The following is a 17,631-nucleotide window of genomic DNA, read 5'->3' on the forward strand; positions in this document are numbered from 1 at the left end:
TTTGATGAATGTCTTTTAGCAATAAATCCTGTTTGATGTACATCAATAATGAAAGGAAGAGCTTTTGCCAATCTTAATGCTAATACTTTAGCCATTAATTTGTTATCCACATTCAATAATGAAATAGGCCTGTAATTTGAAACCAGAGTAGGATCTTTGTTTGGTTTTGGTAAGACTATAATTATCGATTCTGCCATAGTACCAGAAATATTTTCATTCTTTATTTGATATTGATACAAATTTAACAGATGTGGTAATATGATATTTTGGAAAAATTTATAAAATTCAACAGTATACCCATCTCCACCTGGAGCGGATCCAACTCTAAGAGACTTCAATGCTGTTTCTAACTCTTTTAAAGATATAGGTTCTTCTAAACTTCCTTTTATATGATCTGGAATATTTGGTCCAATATATGAATTTAAAAAAGTTAATCCATCTTGTTCTTTATTTTTATAAGAATTGGAAGTGTATAATTCTTTATAAAAATCAAGAAATTGTGTTATAATATCTTTTGTATTGGTATGTGTGTTACCTTGTGTATCTTTGATTGCAATAATCTTAGATTTTCTTTTCTTTACTTTAAGATAATTTGCTAATATTTTCCCCGCTTTATTTGAATTTCCATAATATTGTACTTGTTTATTGAAAATGTCTTTCCTCACAATTTGAGAAGAAATCTCATTATATTTAACTTTTAATTTTAATATTTCTTGTAATGTATTATTTTCCCATTTCTCAATTAATTTATTTTCTAATAATTTAATTTGCTTTCCCATCTCAAGAAATTGTTTTTTTTTTTGTTTATTAATAAATGTTGAGTATGAAATAATATTTCCTCTCATAGTTGCTTTAAAAGCATCCCATAAGATCTCAGCATTAATAGTATCTGATTCATTAAATTGAAAGAATTCTTGCATTTTTATTTTAAAATCTTCAAGAAATTTTGAATCCGCTAGTAAATCATTATTAAATCTCCATATTGAATCAAAGTTTTCAACATCATAATTTTGAAGATTAATCCACACACCAGCATGATCTGAAATTATAATGGGATCAATTATTGCTTTTAGTACACGCTGCGCTATATTATTAGAAACAAATATATAATCAATTCGTGAAAAAGATTTATGGACCTGAGAACAAAAAGAAAATTCCTGATCATTAAAATGAAGAATTCGCCATATATCTACTAAATCACAAGATAGTATCAAATTATCTAAGCCTAATGATTTCATAACTTTACTTGGTTTTTTATCCAAAATCGGATCCATTACAGCATTGAAATCCCCTGCTACTATTAAATTAGATGTAGCCAGTGGTAAAAGTAATTGTTGAATTTGTTTAAAAAACTCCATTTGATTCGTATTAGGAGCATATAAATTGAATAAATTCAGGGTTGTATTTCCCAGAACCATTTCGATATGTACCCATCTACCTAAGGGATCATAATTAATTAATTTAAAATCTGCATTACATTTTTTGTTTATTAGAACAGCCACTCCAGCTTTTTTCTTTAAAGCCGGTGCAAATAAACATTTAGAAATCCATCCTCCAGATAATTTTTTTGATTCAATTTCCGAAAGATGGGTCTCTTGAATGAAGTAAATGTCCGCATTTTGATTTTTAAGGAACGATAATAATTTCTTCTTCTTAATAGGATGATTTAAACCATTGACATTCAGCGAATACATTTTTATATCCATCTAATTAATAATTATGTTTTAACCAATATTCTATGATAATTTACAAGATTATTTCCTAGCACATTCAATAAAAATTTATTTCCTATCCCACCCATTATTTTCCCTCCCCTCCCACCCATTATCATATTCTGATTTGGAACACGCATTGGTCATGCAAAACCTAAATCTCCATCCCCAGGCAACTAATAATTCATTATATTATTTAAAAACATATTTCTAAATTCAATACATTCTTTATACTTCCACCCTTATATAATTGAAAATTATATCCATTTAATCTATAAAATTTTATAAATTTACTGAGAATTATATATATTTGATTCATAAAATTAAATTCAATATCATGCATACATGTAATATAATACTCTTAATAAATAAACATATTACAAATATAGCTCTTATTCTCTATATATCTGTTATTCATCATATAAATTAAATATATCCATTTTTATAAAAATATTAATATTAATAATAATGTATTTCAATCATTTTCATAGATCATCTTCATAATGAATTAATTTGAATGAATAATTGAATAAAATATACATTTTATATCAATAAATAAGTTTTATAATAAATTCATATATTATTAATTATTTACCAATCAATTATTTAATTCATTATTTTTCATAATAAGTTAATATGACTGAGTAATTGAATTAAATAAAAATTTTATAATAGACACCTATTTTATTAATTAATCCCTTCAATAATCAAATTATTTTCTTGTATATATTTCATAAAATTATAATCTTCTTACATAGAATTAAAATATTGTTTTTATAATAAATTAATATATTTCATTTTTAAGTCTTATTCTCAATATAACAATAACAAATTTTCCTTTCAATATTTTTAATGATAATTTCATTGTAATCATTTCATTATTCATTAATCATAATAAGTTAATATGCTTATATAATTGAATAAATTCTCTATTTTGATTAAAATATGTATTTTATATAAATATTTTAATTTTATAATTTATTTATTTATATTTTAATAATTAAAAAAAAAATTTTTTTTTATTTTATTTTATTTATTTATTTATTTTTTTTTTTCCACTAATATTAATGAATGTGGATGCTAATATTTTATTAATAATTAATTTAATAAAATAATATTATATTATTGCATCCACTATATCAATAAATTATATTTCCAGTTAGTAACATTTCTTATGTCTTAATTTTTTTTTTTTATTAATAATCTTCTTTATTTTCCCTTTTTTCCATCTTCTTTCTTCTTTCTTCAGCTGAATTGTTCCTTTTATTCTGTTTTTTATGTAAACATAGGTTCTTTTTGTGTCAAAAATTCTTTCAATTTTGCAGGGTCTTGAAAATATATGGATTTATTTCCACTGGATACTCTCATAGTGGATGGATAGTATATTCCATATATGTATCCTTTTTCTTTCAACTGCTGTCTGTATGTGAGGAATTGTTTTCTTATGTTTGCTGTATATTTAGCAAAATCCGGAACTAAAATCAGTTTTGATCCTTTATAATTCAAGTTTTTATTTGCTTTTGCCATTTTTAATATTTCTTGAGCTTGTTGATATCTTAAAACCTTGAATATCAAAGGTCTTGGAGCAGCCTGGTTTACTGACTTTCTTGTGGGGATTCTGTGGGCTCTTTCAATTTCTAACGGCCATTTTGAATTGAGCTGAAGCAGTTTAGGTAAAAGATTTTCCAGGAATTGTACAGGATCTCCCCCTTCAATATTTTCAGCCAGCCCCAAAATTCTGATGTTCTTTCTTTTTCCTCGGTTTTCCATATCCACCAATTGATTTTTTAAAGCTGCTACTTCTTTTTTATCTTTGTCATATTCTTGTGTGAAGGATTCAAATTTCTCCATTTTTTCTTCCATCACTGTCATTCTCAGTCTTTCGGTTTGGATCTCTTGTTTCATGTTGAGAAGTTCTTCTTTAACTTCAGAGATTTTATTGGCATTTTCAGTCAGCATCAGTTTTATTTTGAAAAGTTCAGTCATAATATCGGACTTTTCAGTGAGTTCTTCAGTTTCCATCGGGAACGGCACACTCGATGGTGACAGGGGAGTTACTTTTGTTCTTTTTGCTGATATACCCGATGTTGAAGGTTTTTCAGCTTTTCCCTGCTTCATACTTGCCATTTCCGACGTTGTTTTATGTATTTTTAATAGCGATTAGACAATGTGAAAGTTTTATTTTTATTCCGTTTGTTGCCTGGATACGGGAGCGCTGCGGTTAGGCTGCCATATCGTGCGCGCTCCAAGCCACGCCCCGATCTCAATTACTTCCATTTTCATATGATTAGGTACTGATTCTATATTTATTGAGAAAACCAAAGAAATTAAGAGAACTTGTCTTCCAAACATTTAAAATCTGCAAATCTAGTTTCAAACTTAGTTCTAAGGCTTAAAATTTTTTTCTGTGTATTTTTGATACGTTGCAATTTCACCTAAACCTGATTTGTTTGTTGCATGTTGGAAAGTGGTTTAAATCTTCATTTTTCAGCTGCGTTTCCAAAGATATAACATATATTGGAATTCTTTAACTTGATCACACATGTTCATAATGATCTGATCTTTTCCTTGCAGTTTTAAGTTTAAATCATTTAAGTGCTATATCAACCATGAAAGATGAATCTTGTAACCATACTGGATAAGAAAACAACCTTGTGTTTTTATTTTTAGTTATTAAAAACTGACATATTCTTCTTTCAAGTCATAAGAATAGCCTTACTGAGTCAGACCAATGGTCCATCAAGCCCAGTAATCCATTCTCACAGTGGCCAATCCAGGTCAATAGTACCTGTCCAAAACCCAAAGAGTAACATAGTAAATGACAGCAGATATAAAGACCCAAGTGGTCCATCCAGTCTGCCCAACCATACACGCTCCATAAATTAATTTAGTTTAAATGGTTCTTTTTCTTAGATATTTCTGGGCCAGAAACCCAGAGCCCTGCCTAGTAGTGTGCTTAAGTTCCATCAAAGCTCACTCCAGCCCATCTAAACCACCCCAACCATCGAAACCCTCCCTAGCCTATCCTCAACTGAATGTCCATATACAGGATACAGGCTGTGCAAGCCTGCCCAGTATTGGCCTTAGTTCCTTCAAGGTATACCCATTATTTTCTGATTAGAATCCTTTGTGTTCATCCCACACTTGTTTGAACTCTGTCACTGTTTTCTTCTCCTCCACCTTCCTTGGGAGCGTATTCCACGCATCAACCACCATCTCTGTAAAGAAGAATTTCCTAACATTGCTTATCCCAGGACAAGCAGGCAGTATATTCTTAACTGATGAGTGACGGCACCGACGGAGCCCCGGTACGGACAATTTTAGAGTGATTGCACTCTAAGAACTTAGAAAGTTCTAGCTAGGCCGCATCGTGTGTGCGCGAGTGCCTTCCCACCCGACGGAGGTGCGCGGTCCCCAGTTTCTTCGTTTCCGTGGAGCTAAGAAGACGCGTGTTTTTCAACGGCCGTTGAAATCCCTCTGCTTGCCTTCCCGCTCGCGTTTTTTTTCTTCGGAATATTTTTCTTTTTATTTCTACTTCTTTTTTCTTTAAAAAAAACCCCCAAAAAACAACATAACAAAACTTTCGTTTTTTCGGGTTCGCCCCGGCGGGGCCTTTTGTAATTATCGAGCCCTCCGCTTTTGATTTAGCGGAGGCCGTCTTCACCTTCATGCCCCCTCAGCCCGGGTTCAAGAAGTGCCAGCAGTGTGCGTGGCCCATCTCCCTGACCGACCCACACAATTGGTGCTTGCAGTGCTTGGGTCCGGATCACAAGACTTCCATCTACACCCGTTGTGCTACTTTAAAGAAGCGCACTTTAAAAAACAGGCAGCTTCAACAAAAAATCCTTTTCGGTGCCGCGATGACTGATCCATCGGCACCGGCGTCGACCCCTTCTCAGCCAGCGCCCACTTCGTCGACACCGCGTGACACCGCTCCGGCGTCGCACCCTACAGGTAAGCCGGCTAAGAAGCCTTCCTCCCTGGAGCGTCCTCCGGTCGCTGTGGCAGAGAGTCCAGTCCTGCCGACCTCGAGGCGTTCCCGTAAATGCTCCGCCCCTATAGAGGTGAGTGCATCCTCCTCGGCATCCTCATCCTCTGGGCGTCTAGCGGCACCGCAGGTACCGCAGAAAAAGAAAGCGATATCGGTGCCTTCTTTGGATGACCGCATTGCGGCTGTCCTTCAAGTCCAACTTAAAGAGCAGTTGCAGCAACTCCTTCCTGCTCTGTTGGCTCTGAATCTTCCAGTCCCGGTCCGGTCTGAGCCACCGGTACCGACCGTGGAACAACCCCTATTGTTGGCTTCCACTCTGTTGGTACCGGTCCATTCGGCCTCCTCAGCTTCCATGCCGGTACTTGCCCCGGAACCGAGAGGTCTGCATAGGGCTGTCCAGACTTCTGAACCATTGCTTATGTCCGCTCAGTCCCGACATCAGCAGTCTTTAACTTCTCCCGGTACCGCTTCCTTGCGGTCCGGGAAATCGGCACGCAAGACCCGACATATTGACCCCCCTCGACACCGGATTCATGGGGTCGAGGTTCCCAGGTAAGAGATCCTGATCTCTGGGATGACTCTGAAGAGCCCTTATTTCTGAGGATGAGGTTTCTTCGGGGGAGGAGGATCCCTCTCTACAAGATCCTTCCTCTAAACCGGACCATTCCTCCTTTACATCCTTTCTAAAGGAGATGTGCGACTCTATATATATATATATATATATATATATATATATATATATATATATATATATATATATATATATATATATATATATATATATATATATATATATATATATATATATATATATATATATATATATATATATATATATATATATAAGTACTTTTAGTTTCTGGTAGGAATGAATGTTGAGAAGCATATGTACAGTGTGTTTTGTGTAGTTTAATTTTGTGGTTAACCATTATGTATTGTTAATAAGATTATATTATGTGTACAATATATATGAAAAATGAATAGAAAAACTGGTATTACAATTAGTACTGTTATGGGGGCGGGGTCTGAGATGGAGCTTGAGCCCCCCCCCCAACAAAAAAGCGTTCTGCTACCTATGCCTCACCCTGCCTAGGACATCTGTTCACCATGTTCTTGCTCTTTCCCTTTTGCACTTTACAAGTCATGGCATCGCCCCTCTGGCTATCCAGTACCCAGCATGCTCAGAATGCTTCCCTTCTACTTGGTACTTTGCCCACCATTTCATGTGCTGCTGTTCTACCTAGGTAATTCTGACTGGCGATGTGTCTGGCAGAAGTACAGGGGGACGGATTTTCAGATCATCCAGTTTTGCAAAGGACTTCAAGCAAACAGATATTCCCTTTCACCCCAAGACACAAATTATATACAACTCCCAGAACTCTGATTATCTTCTGGTACTAAGCAGTGAGGTAAGAGGATATGTTGCTCTCTAACCTGTGCATAACACGTCTGAGTCTCAGCAGGGTGTGCACATGCACATGTATATAAGAACATGAGAATTACTATACTAAGGCAGACCGAAAGTCCATCAAGCCCAGTATCCTCTTTCCAACAGTGGCCAACCCAGTGTGTTTAGGAAGATAGTTACTAAGATGCAGTAAGTCAGGCTTTTCCATACCTTAAAATAAATCAGTAGTAGTAGTGAGTTCCATGGTATATGGATAATGCATGCATGGGAGCATAGAGTGATGGGTTCATAATGGCACTGGCAACCCCTAGTGCTAGTCTTGTTGTACTACCACTAGGTTTGAACTAAATTGCTGCTGATCTGAAACATCTAGGTAACAGGGATCTGAACAGAGAGGTCAAGGGAGGGGAAGGGGAAGTGCCTTTTGCCATGTGCCAACCTTTTAATAGCCAGTTTTTTTATGGTATTTATTCCTGGAAAAATAAGGCAACTTGCAGTGTTCACTGCAAATTGTGTTTTGCACCTTATGTATCCTGTGATGACTTAATAAAATTTCCATGCATTATAGTATTGTAATGTACCTTAATACCTACCCCTCATTGTTGGTTATATGGAACACATCTTCATTTGTATGTTTTGGGGTTAATTTTACAGCAGAGTGGCTATAAAACTACTCAACAAAGCATCTATTTTGTGAATATAGGCCTCTTCATATAAAACGGGTCCTCCAGTAATCCCACTAGAACAGAAATGCCAGATACATACCAGTCGTTTACTTCTCTAAAAAAATTAGAGGTAAAACTATTGTACTCCGTGTAGAAACTGTTTTTTTTTCCAGGTGGTGGGAATGGAAAGTAAAATCTTAGTTGCTTTTGTATGCAAAAACTTATGGAGTATTAGACAACATATTGAAACTTAGCGGACTGGCGAATAGTTACAAACAGTGAATACAGATACAACAAAGAATCAGCGAATACGGTTTACAACAGAGAAGGGCAGGTCAATCAGCGAGATGTTACAGTCAGCGAATACAGATACAATAAATATGCGTGTGCGGGGGAACGGGCGAAATAGGGACAAAAGTGGGTGGGCAGTGCGAAGGGTAGGGAAAGAGAACTTGGGGAGCAGGGGAGGGAGGGAGGGCTAGGTTGTAGTTCGGTTGAATAGGCTAGTTTTTAATAATTTCCTGAAGTTTAGGTAGGATGAGGAGTGCAAGTAGATTCTGCTGTCCCCATTTTATTTTTTTAATTCAACATGTTCGTCCCTCTTGTGGGTATTTTCGCTTTGAAATGGATTTGAAGCCTCATGATGGCATCTCTGCGGATCCCGGTGGCTGGTCTCTCCGGTTCTAGACCCCAGGATTGGCAGTTCTCTTTGAAGTTGCATCCGGATGTTGCTTGGTTTTGCAAAACTATATTTGGGTCGGGCTGCGTGTTATGAATCAGTTCCCGATCTGAGGCCTTAATGTGTAGTGCGGTCTGGTTTTGCCAGGCCTCCTTTTGTTCCACTGAGAGATGCTTCTCTCTGGGATTTAACTCTCCAGACTTTTTCTGGTCGCTGTCTCTTGGAATCATAGAGTTTCCGGATGGCAGGCGTTGTCATGTCAACACTCTTTGCTCCGAGTTCCTGAGAGAGGACAATTCCTTCTTTCTTTCTTTTTTAAATTCTTTATTCAGTTAACTCTTGCAACAAGTGTACAAAATTCAATCAAGTAATTCGTACAAATCACTTGACATTCTAACAATTATTGTCAAATGCATATAAAAAGACTCCTCCCCCACCATCCCATTCATCAGGAATAAACCCATTAAATCATATAACATACCTCTCCATCCCCACATTAAATATAGTCCTATGTAATAAAAAGGTGTCCAAGGTGTCTAATCATTAGAATATGCAATCAATGGCCCACAAATCTTTTTGAAACTATTATAATTTCCTTGCTGTATAGCAAGCACTCTCTCCATTTTATAAATATGACAAACTGAATTCCATCAAAAGGTATAATTAAGTTTATTATCCCAGGACAAGCAGGCAGCATATTCTTGACTGATGGGTGACGCCACCGACGGAGCCCCGGTACGGACAATTTTAGAGTGATTGCACTCTAAGAACTTAGAAAGTTCTAGTTAGGCCGCACCACGCATGCCTTTCCGCCCGACGGAGGCGCGCGGTCCCCAGTTAGGATAAGCCAGCTAAGAAGCCAACCCGGGGAGGTGGGAGGGACGCAAGAATATCTGCCTGCTGTCCCTGGATAACACCTGTTACGGTAAGTAACTGTGCTGTATAGTCCTTCCAATTTCCAGTAATATATTGAATGGCAACCCCGTCAGTATTAACAAAAGTTTATTGTTATTTGCTGAAATATGACTCTTGAATCTCATAGACGTTCCAAATAAAATAGTATCGTAGGATAGGGCAACATGATTTTCTAACATTGAATTAATTTGGCTTAGAGGGAGGGTGGAGGGAGGGTTGCATTCATATTTATAAGATACAATGATAAGATGTTCAAGTGATCTAATTAATAGTGTTTATTATGATTTCTGTACACTTGATGAAAGTTTAAAAACGAATAAAGAATTAATTTGGGACCAAATTAACCTCCAAAAGGCATTGACAAAGGGACAGAAAAAAAGTAAATGATCTAAAGTACCAGCATCTAAATTACAATGCCAGCATCTATTAGACCTAGAGCTATCCAACTTTTGTAAACGAACTGGGGTCCAAAAAGCTCTATGTAACAAAAAGAACCAAGTTTGTCTCATAGATGCTGACCTTGTACTTTTTAATCTCCAAGACCAAAGTCGTGGCCATTGAGAAGCAGAAATTTGGTGCTTGATCTCAGTGCTCCAAATATCCCTAAGACCAGTTTTTTGTTTTTTATTCAAATATCCATATAACAATTTATTCCACTGCGCGGCTTGGTGACCCAAAAAATCTGCCTGAAAGCATAGGAATTCCAAACTATACTGAGTATTTATTTTTGCCGAAGGTGGTTCGGCTTTCCACGTCCATCCGGAAGTGTGTTTCCTGGTTGTTCAGCAGGCGGGTTCCAATCTCAGGTTTGTCTGCTACAGTACTTGGATAGGCGCAGGGTGCTCCTGCATTATTGGTGAGTCTCTCATGAGTTTCGCTTTCCGACTGGTGGCTCATTTGATTCTGCGGGATTCTCCCACTTCTAAGGCTCCGGTCTCTAGATGTTCAATTTCTATACCGCTCTCCCCAAGGAGCTCAGAATGGTTTACATGAATTTATTCAGGTACTCAAGCAATAAAACTGAGGCTCCAAGGGTGACGGTTTCAGATCTCATAGCCAAAAAAATTCCTTCTTTCTTGTGTTTGTCTTGTCACATCTGGAAGCATCTGGATGAGGGAGACAGGGAAAGGAGTGGTGAAGGAGGAAAAAGAGGTGGCTGATAGACTAAACAAGTTCTTCGCATCGGTCTTTACAAAAGAAGACACATCCAACGTGCCAGAACCGGAAAAAATCTTCAAGGGGAATCAAGAGGGAATATTATCATGCATGGAGGTAAGCCTCGAAGACGTTCTCAGGCAGATAGATAGATTAAAAATTGACAAATCTCCTGGCCCAGATGGGATCCACCCGAGAATACTGATAGAGCTCAGAGACGAAATAGCGGAGTTACTCGGGCATATTTGCAACCTATCCTTGAGAACAGGGATAATCCCGGAAGACTGGAGGATAGCAAATGTTACACCAATCTTCAAAAAAGGATCGAGAGGCGACCCAGGGAACTATAGACCGGTGAGCTTGACCTCAGTTCTGGGGAAGATGGTCGAATCACTGATCAGGGAAGGTATCAATGAGCATATAGAAAAAAACAAACTGATGAGAACAAGCCAGCACGGTTTCTGTAAAGGACGATCGTGCCAAACGAATTTACTGCATTTCTTTGAGGGGATAAGCAAACATTTGGACCAAGGTAACCCCATTGACATAGTATATCTGGATTTCCAAAAAGCCTTTGACAAGGTACCCCATGAGCGCCTGCTGAAGAAACTGTGGAACCACGGGGTGGAAGGGGACGTCCACAGATGGATCCAAAATTGGCTGGCGGATAGGAAGCAGAGGGTAGTAGTAAAAGGACACTACTCTGACTGGAAAGGGGTCACAGGTGGTGTCCCACAGGGGTCTGTGCTGGGACCGCTGCTGTTTAATATATTCATTAACGATCTGGAAACGGGCACGAAGTGTAAAGTTATCAAGTTTGCAGACGATACAAAACTCTCCAACAGAGTCGAAACTGTTGTGGAATGCAAAGAATTACAGAGCGACCTGAACAAACTGTGTGAATGGGCAAAAAAGATGGCAGATGAGCTTCAATGTGGAGAAATGTAAGGTCTTGCACATGGGGAAAGGGAACCCCATGTACAGCTATACAATGGGAGGAAGGGTGCTGGGGAAAGGCACCCTAGAAAAAGACCTGGGGGTATTGGTGGATACAACAATGAAGCCAGAGGCGCAATGTGCAGCGGCCTTAAAGAAAGCAAACAGAATGCTGGGCATTATCAAAAAAGGTATCGCTACCAGAACGAAGGAAGTTATCCTGCCATTGTATCGAGCAATGGTGCGACCACATCTGGAATACTGTGTCCAATACTGGTCACCGTACCTTAAGAAAGACATGGCGATGCTTGAGAGGGTCCAGAGGAGAGCAACTAGGATGATAAAAGAAATGGAGAACCTTTCATATTCCGAAAAGTTAGACAAACTGGGGCTCTTTACCCTGGAAAAGCGGAGACTGAAAGGAGACATGATACAGACGTATAAAATCATGAAAGGCATAGAGAAGGTGGAGAGGGGCAGATTCTTCAGACTAGCGGGGACAACAAAAACAAGAGGTCATTCAGAAAAACTGAGAGGGGACAGATTCAAAACGAATGCAAGGAAGTTTTTCTTCACTCAGAGGGTGGTGGACACCTGGAACACGCTTCCAAATGAGGTAATAGGACAGAGTACAATACTGGGTTTCAAAATGGGACTGGATGACTTCCTGGAATCGAAGGGGATTACAGAGTATAGATAGAAGGTTACTCTACAGGACATAAGCGAAAAGCGTATGACAGTTTTAGGCTATGAGCACTATCAGGTCCTGGACCTGAGGGGCCGACGCGTGAGCGGACTGCCGGGCACGATGGACCGGAGTCTGACCCGACAGGGGCAATTCTTATGTTCTTATGTTCATCTATCTTTTTCCCATAAAATAAAACTTGGGAATTACGGAAATAAAGTCTTAATATTGCATTAATATCTCGTTCAAAAATGAAGGAAACAAGTAATGTAGCTTTGTCAGATGTTTCTCGATAAGGAAGATTCAAGTAGTTCTCTCCACTTAAATTTTATCTCAAGTTTCAAATTTATTAAAAAATTCTTATACCGCCTAATCAGGCTTCTAGGTGGTGTACAAATACTAATGATTCATAGAATAAATACATTAAAATCAAAGTTATAAAATTAACAGTGCTGGACAATACTAGGGAATGTTAGTACAGCAAATTACTTGATTTATGGACCTACAGCAGACATAAGGAGATGGGCAAGAGCTACAATATTTGCAAAAACAAAACATAAAAAGGGTATTGTTTGTACTTACAAGGGCAGTTATTATCCAAAAGCATCCTGGAACAGAAAAGTTTTCAAATTGGATTTGAATTGATGTAATACAGATATTGCCTGTAGGTAAGTAGGTGAAATTGTTAGATCTCATGGTGTTAATTAGCCTCAGGGATGGTATAGTAATGAGATTCTGTGACATAGAGCTATAGTTGGATGGCTCGATCTTCCTGCAATTTTTCAGCTTGTTCTCTAGTGAACATGTGAAATTTTCAACAAAACATGGAAAAATTTATACTGAAAACCATTTCACATAAGTTTTTCATTGGGGTTTTCTTATTTGTTTTAATAACTTTCAGTCACTGGCATTGAAATACTTCGTTATTTCAATTGTGGCTAGATATTCATTTCCTGCTGCTTTTGCAATTCATTGTATTATATGTTAAGCAGCTTTTTATTCATGTATACCCTCTGCACACTTTTGGCACTTTAAAACACATTTTACCTGCTGAAAATTCTTTGTAAAATTGCATTCTTGTAAGTATTCTGAATGAGGTGGCATAGGAGATGCTCCCTCAAATATGTCTAGGCCCAGGTGGGTATTTGGAGGATGCTCAGTTATGTGATCTTTCTTATCCTCTTCCCATGGGGATGGGTACAGTTGGGTGCAAATCCTTAAGATAGTTGTGAGGTGTTTTGGTGCTGTTTTATACATTGAATTATAATTCTAAAGATTCTTCCATAATGGCTGGCACTAAGAATCATTTTCTTTTACAGAACAGCTTGTGGATCTCCAGCAATTTTGGAAAAAAGTGGGAGGAAATCCATCCGACTGTCTGTTTGGCAAAGTGGTGAGTTCAGAACACCCTGTGGTCAAATCTACAAGATAAGATGGGCTCATTTTATAGCGTTGTCGTCTTAAAAATGATTGCATGAATTATTCATTTAGTATAGGTATGTAAATGTACGGGTTCTTTGTAAATAAAAAGACACCAAGGCTGTTAACATCATTAATATCAAACATTAGCCAAGCTGTTTTTCAGTGTTAGCATATACCTAAATGGCTACTTAATAACTGAGGTGTGTTTTTTTTTTTTTTGTTTCTTTTTTAACTTTAAAGATTTTTATTGAGCATTATAAAATTAGACAGTCATTACAACACTGCAAAGCATAATGTATCAAAGCATACAATTTGCTTTCCTCAATAAACCTGACACTCCCCTATCATACTAAATGTCTGCACATAACATGCCGTGCTCCGCTATTTCTTCAGACCATAGCTATAAAATCCCTCAAACCCCCTCCCCCAAGCAAATCAACAATCTATCTCTACTTTGAAATTGGAGAGTTATTGCAAAAACTTGCAAACCTGTCAATCAGAACTGGTCAGATACCAGACGACTGGAGGAAAGCGAACGTCACGCCAATTTTCAAAAAAGGATCGAGAGGAGAACCGGGCAACTATAGACCTGTGAGTCTTACGTCTGTCCCCGGCAAGATGATTGAATCACTGATCAAGGATAGCATAGTTCAGCACTTGGACACACACGACTTGATGAAACCCAGTCAACATGGATTCAGGAAAGGGAAATCGTGTCTGACGAATTTACTCCAATTCTTTGAGACCGTGAATGAGCAAATTGATAGTGGAAAGCCGGTGGACATAATATACTTGGACTTCCAGAAAGCATTTGACAAAGTTCCACACGAAAGACTTCTCAGGAAGCTACAAAGCCATGGCATAGAGGGAGATATACAAAGATGGATAGGCAAATGGCTGGAAAACCGAAAGCAGAGAGTGGGCATAAATGGGAAGTTCTCCGACTGGGAGAGAGTGACTAGTGGTGTGCCCCAGGGCTCGGTACTTGGGCCGATCCTTTTTAATATTTATATCAATGACCTGGAAAACGGAACATCCAGTGAGATCATCAAGTTTGCAGACGACACAAAACTCTGCCGGGCAATTAGATCGCAGGAGGACAGTGAGGAACTCCAGAGCGATTTGTGTCGGTTAGAAAAATGGGCGGAGAAATGGCAGATGAAGTTCAACGTGGAGAAATGCAAGGTAATGCATTTAGGCAGTAAAAATAAGGAATACGAGTACAGAATGTCAGGTGCAACTCTGGGGAAAAGTGAACAAGAAAGAGATCTGGGTGTACTGATAGATAGGACCCTGAAGCCGTCGGCACAATGCGTGGCAGCGGCAAATAAGGCAAATAGAATGTTGGGCATGATAAAGAAAGGAATCTCGAGTAGATCGGAGAAAGTTATAATGCCGCTTTATAGGGCAATGGTCAGACCCCACTTGGAATACTGCGTCCAACATTGGTCTCCCTACCTAAAGAAGGATATAAAACTGCTGGAGAGGGTGCAGAGACGAGCAACTAAACTAGTGAAGGGTATGGAGAAACTGGAATATGAGGATCGACTTAAAACACTGGGATTGTTCTCCCTTGAGAAAAGGAGACTGCGTGGGGATATGATCGAGACCTTCAAAATACTGAAAGGAATTGACAAAATAGAGCGGAGAAGATTATTTACAATGTCCAATATGACACGGACAAGAGGACATGAAATGAAGCTAAGAGGGGGCCAGTTCAGGACTAATGTCAGGAAGTTCTGCTTCACACAGAGAGTGGTTGACATCTGGAATACTCTCCCAGGGGAGATTATTGCGGAATCGACAGTCCTAGGTTTCAAAAGCAAACTAGATGCATATCTCCTTGAGATAGGCATATAAAGATATGGTTGGCTATAAAACAAGCCAGGTGAATACCTAGCAGGGCCTCCGCGTGTGCGGATCGCCGGACTTGATGGACCGAAGGTCTGATCCGGAGATGGCGCTTCTTATGTTCTTATGTTCTTATGTTCTTATGTTCAGTCCAACCAACAGAATACAGTGGTACCTTGGTTTATGAGTGCACCGGTTTGCAAGTGTTTTGCAAGACGAGCAAAACATTTGCAAAATCGGTGCCTCGGAAACCGAGCATGGCTCGATTTACGAGCATCCCCCCCCTGCGATCCGGCACCTCCCGCCACGATCCGACCCCCCCCCCCCCGACACGATTGGGCACCCCCCCGCCACGATTGGGCACTCCCCCCTGACACGATCCGACCCCCCTGACACAATTGGGCACCCCCCCCGCCGCTTCTTACCTTCATCTGGACACTCTTGAAGATCGGCCCTCGTATTCTGGGCCTTGAGCATCTGAGCATGCTCAAGGCCTGCATGTTCACGTTCTGAACGTGAACGTGAACTCGCAGGCCTTGAGCATGCTCAGATGCTCTAGTATAGAGGATCCTATGGTTTGTTTTTTTACTACTACTACTACTATTTATTTCTATAGCGCTGCACAGAGTCACAAAGAAGAAGAAAACAGTCCTTGCTCGAAAGAGCTTACAATCTAAACAGCCAAGACAGACAAACAGAATGTCATGGATACAGTTAAGGGGAACGGTTAATCAGCTGGCTGGGTTGGAGGGCAAAGGAGTAGGGTTTTTAGGAGTGTGTGTATGGTTTAGGAAGATTGGGCTTACCAATGGAGATTTAGAAAGGTGCTTTGATTAAAAATGATACTTTATCTGTACAAACTTCTATGTACATCCTATATAATAAAATGCTAAGCGCGCATGCGCACTCTTACCTTGTGTTCCCTGATCTATCGGGCTGTGGCAGGTAAGAGTACTCATGCGCGCGTCTAAGGACCGGCGGCAGGTACCCGGCACAACAGTAACACGCCGCAATTCTGCCCTCCCCTCCCGCCTACCCTACCCGGCACACCAGAAACCCCCCGTTGACCCTCCCAGCTGACCCACCGCGAGACAAACAGAAACCTCACAGCTTCAGCAGCGTCAGAGGCACAGTAAACACGCTGCTTCGCGATCTTCTACTGGCCCAATTTCCTCTGCCGCATCTCTGATGATGTCATCGGGGATGCGGCAGAGGAAATTCATCTCGCAGTGGGTTGGCTGGGAGGGTGTGTGTGCCAGGTAGGGTCGGCGCAGGGGGGGTGGGTTAAAGGGATACATGCTGCTCAAGGGGATGGGAGGCAGGCAGGCAGGCTGCCATCGGGGGGGGGGGGGCGGAGGGGTGTAAATTAAAACATGCTGCTCAGGGGGATGGGAGGCAGGCTGGCATTGGGGGTGGGGAGGTTATAATGGAAACATGCTGCTCAGGGGGATGGGAGGCAGGCAGGCAGGCTGGCATCGGGGGGGGGGGTTAATGGAAACATGCTGCTCAGGGGGATGGGAGGCAGGCAGGCAGTCTGGGGTGGGGGGTTTAAATGGAAACATGCTGCTCAGGGAGATGGCAGGCAGGCTGGAATCGGGGGTGGGACAAAGTCTGGAAGATAATGATGGGGACATAGGAAGGAGGCACTGGGGGCACTAAGGACATAGAAAGGGGCACTAAGGACATAGGATGCACTGAGAGCACTAAGCAGGACAGAGGCACTGGGGGCATTAAGGAATAAGTACGCTGGCACTGGGAGCATTAAGGACACAGTACGCAGGCACTGGGCCACTAAGGACACAGTACGCAGGCACTGGGCCACTAAGGACACAGTACGCAGGCACTGGGCCACTAAGGACACAGTACGCAGGCACTGGGCCACTAAGGACACAGAACAGAGGCACTGGGGGCACTAAGGACACAGAACAGAGGCACTGGGGGCACTAAGGACATGGGAAGGAGGCACTTGGGGGCATTATGGACACGGGAAGGAGGTACTGGGGGCACTAAGGACGTAGGAAGGGATACTAAGGACATGGGAAGGAGGCACTAGGGGCACTAAGGACATAGGAAGGGGCACTAAGGACATAGGGAGAGACACAGACAGAAAAAATGACAGACAGACAGGCAGTGTGCAAGGAGAGAGAGACAAAGAAAAAAAACCCCAGACAGACAGACAGATATCTACTCTAGCACCGTTAATGTAACGGGC

At 40.0% G+C, this 17,631-nt stretch overlaps 1 protein-coding gene across 1 annotated transcript in view; it reads left to right on the plus strand.

Annotated features, from left to right (window-relative positions):
• SORT1 (sortilin 1) overlaps positions 1-17,631 on the plus strand; it is a 123,177-nt gene that overhangs the window by 34,037 nt on the left and 71,509 nt on the right. The window contains exons 5-6 of the mRNA XM_033918152.1: positions 6,948-7,112; positions 13,466-13,539. Of these exons, the coding sequence (XP_033774043.1) occupies positions 6,948-7,112; positions 13,466-13,539 (239 nt within the window). The remainder of the gene's footprint in view (positions 1-6,947; positions 7,113-13,465; positions 13,540-17,631) is intronic.

The sequence above is a fragment of the Geotrypetes seraphini genome, chromosome 13, assembly GCF_902459505.1.
Source record: "Geotrypetes seraphini chromosome 13, aGeoSer1.1, whole genome shotgun sequence".
NCBI lineage: Eukaryota > Metazoa > Chordata > Amphibia > Gymnophiona > Dermophiidae > Geotrypetes > Geotrypetes seraphini.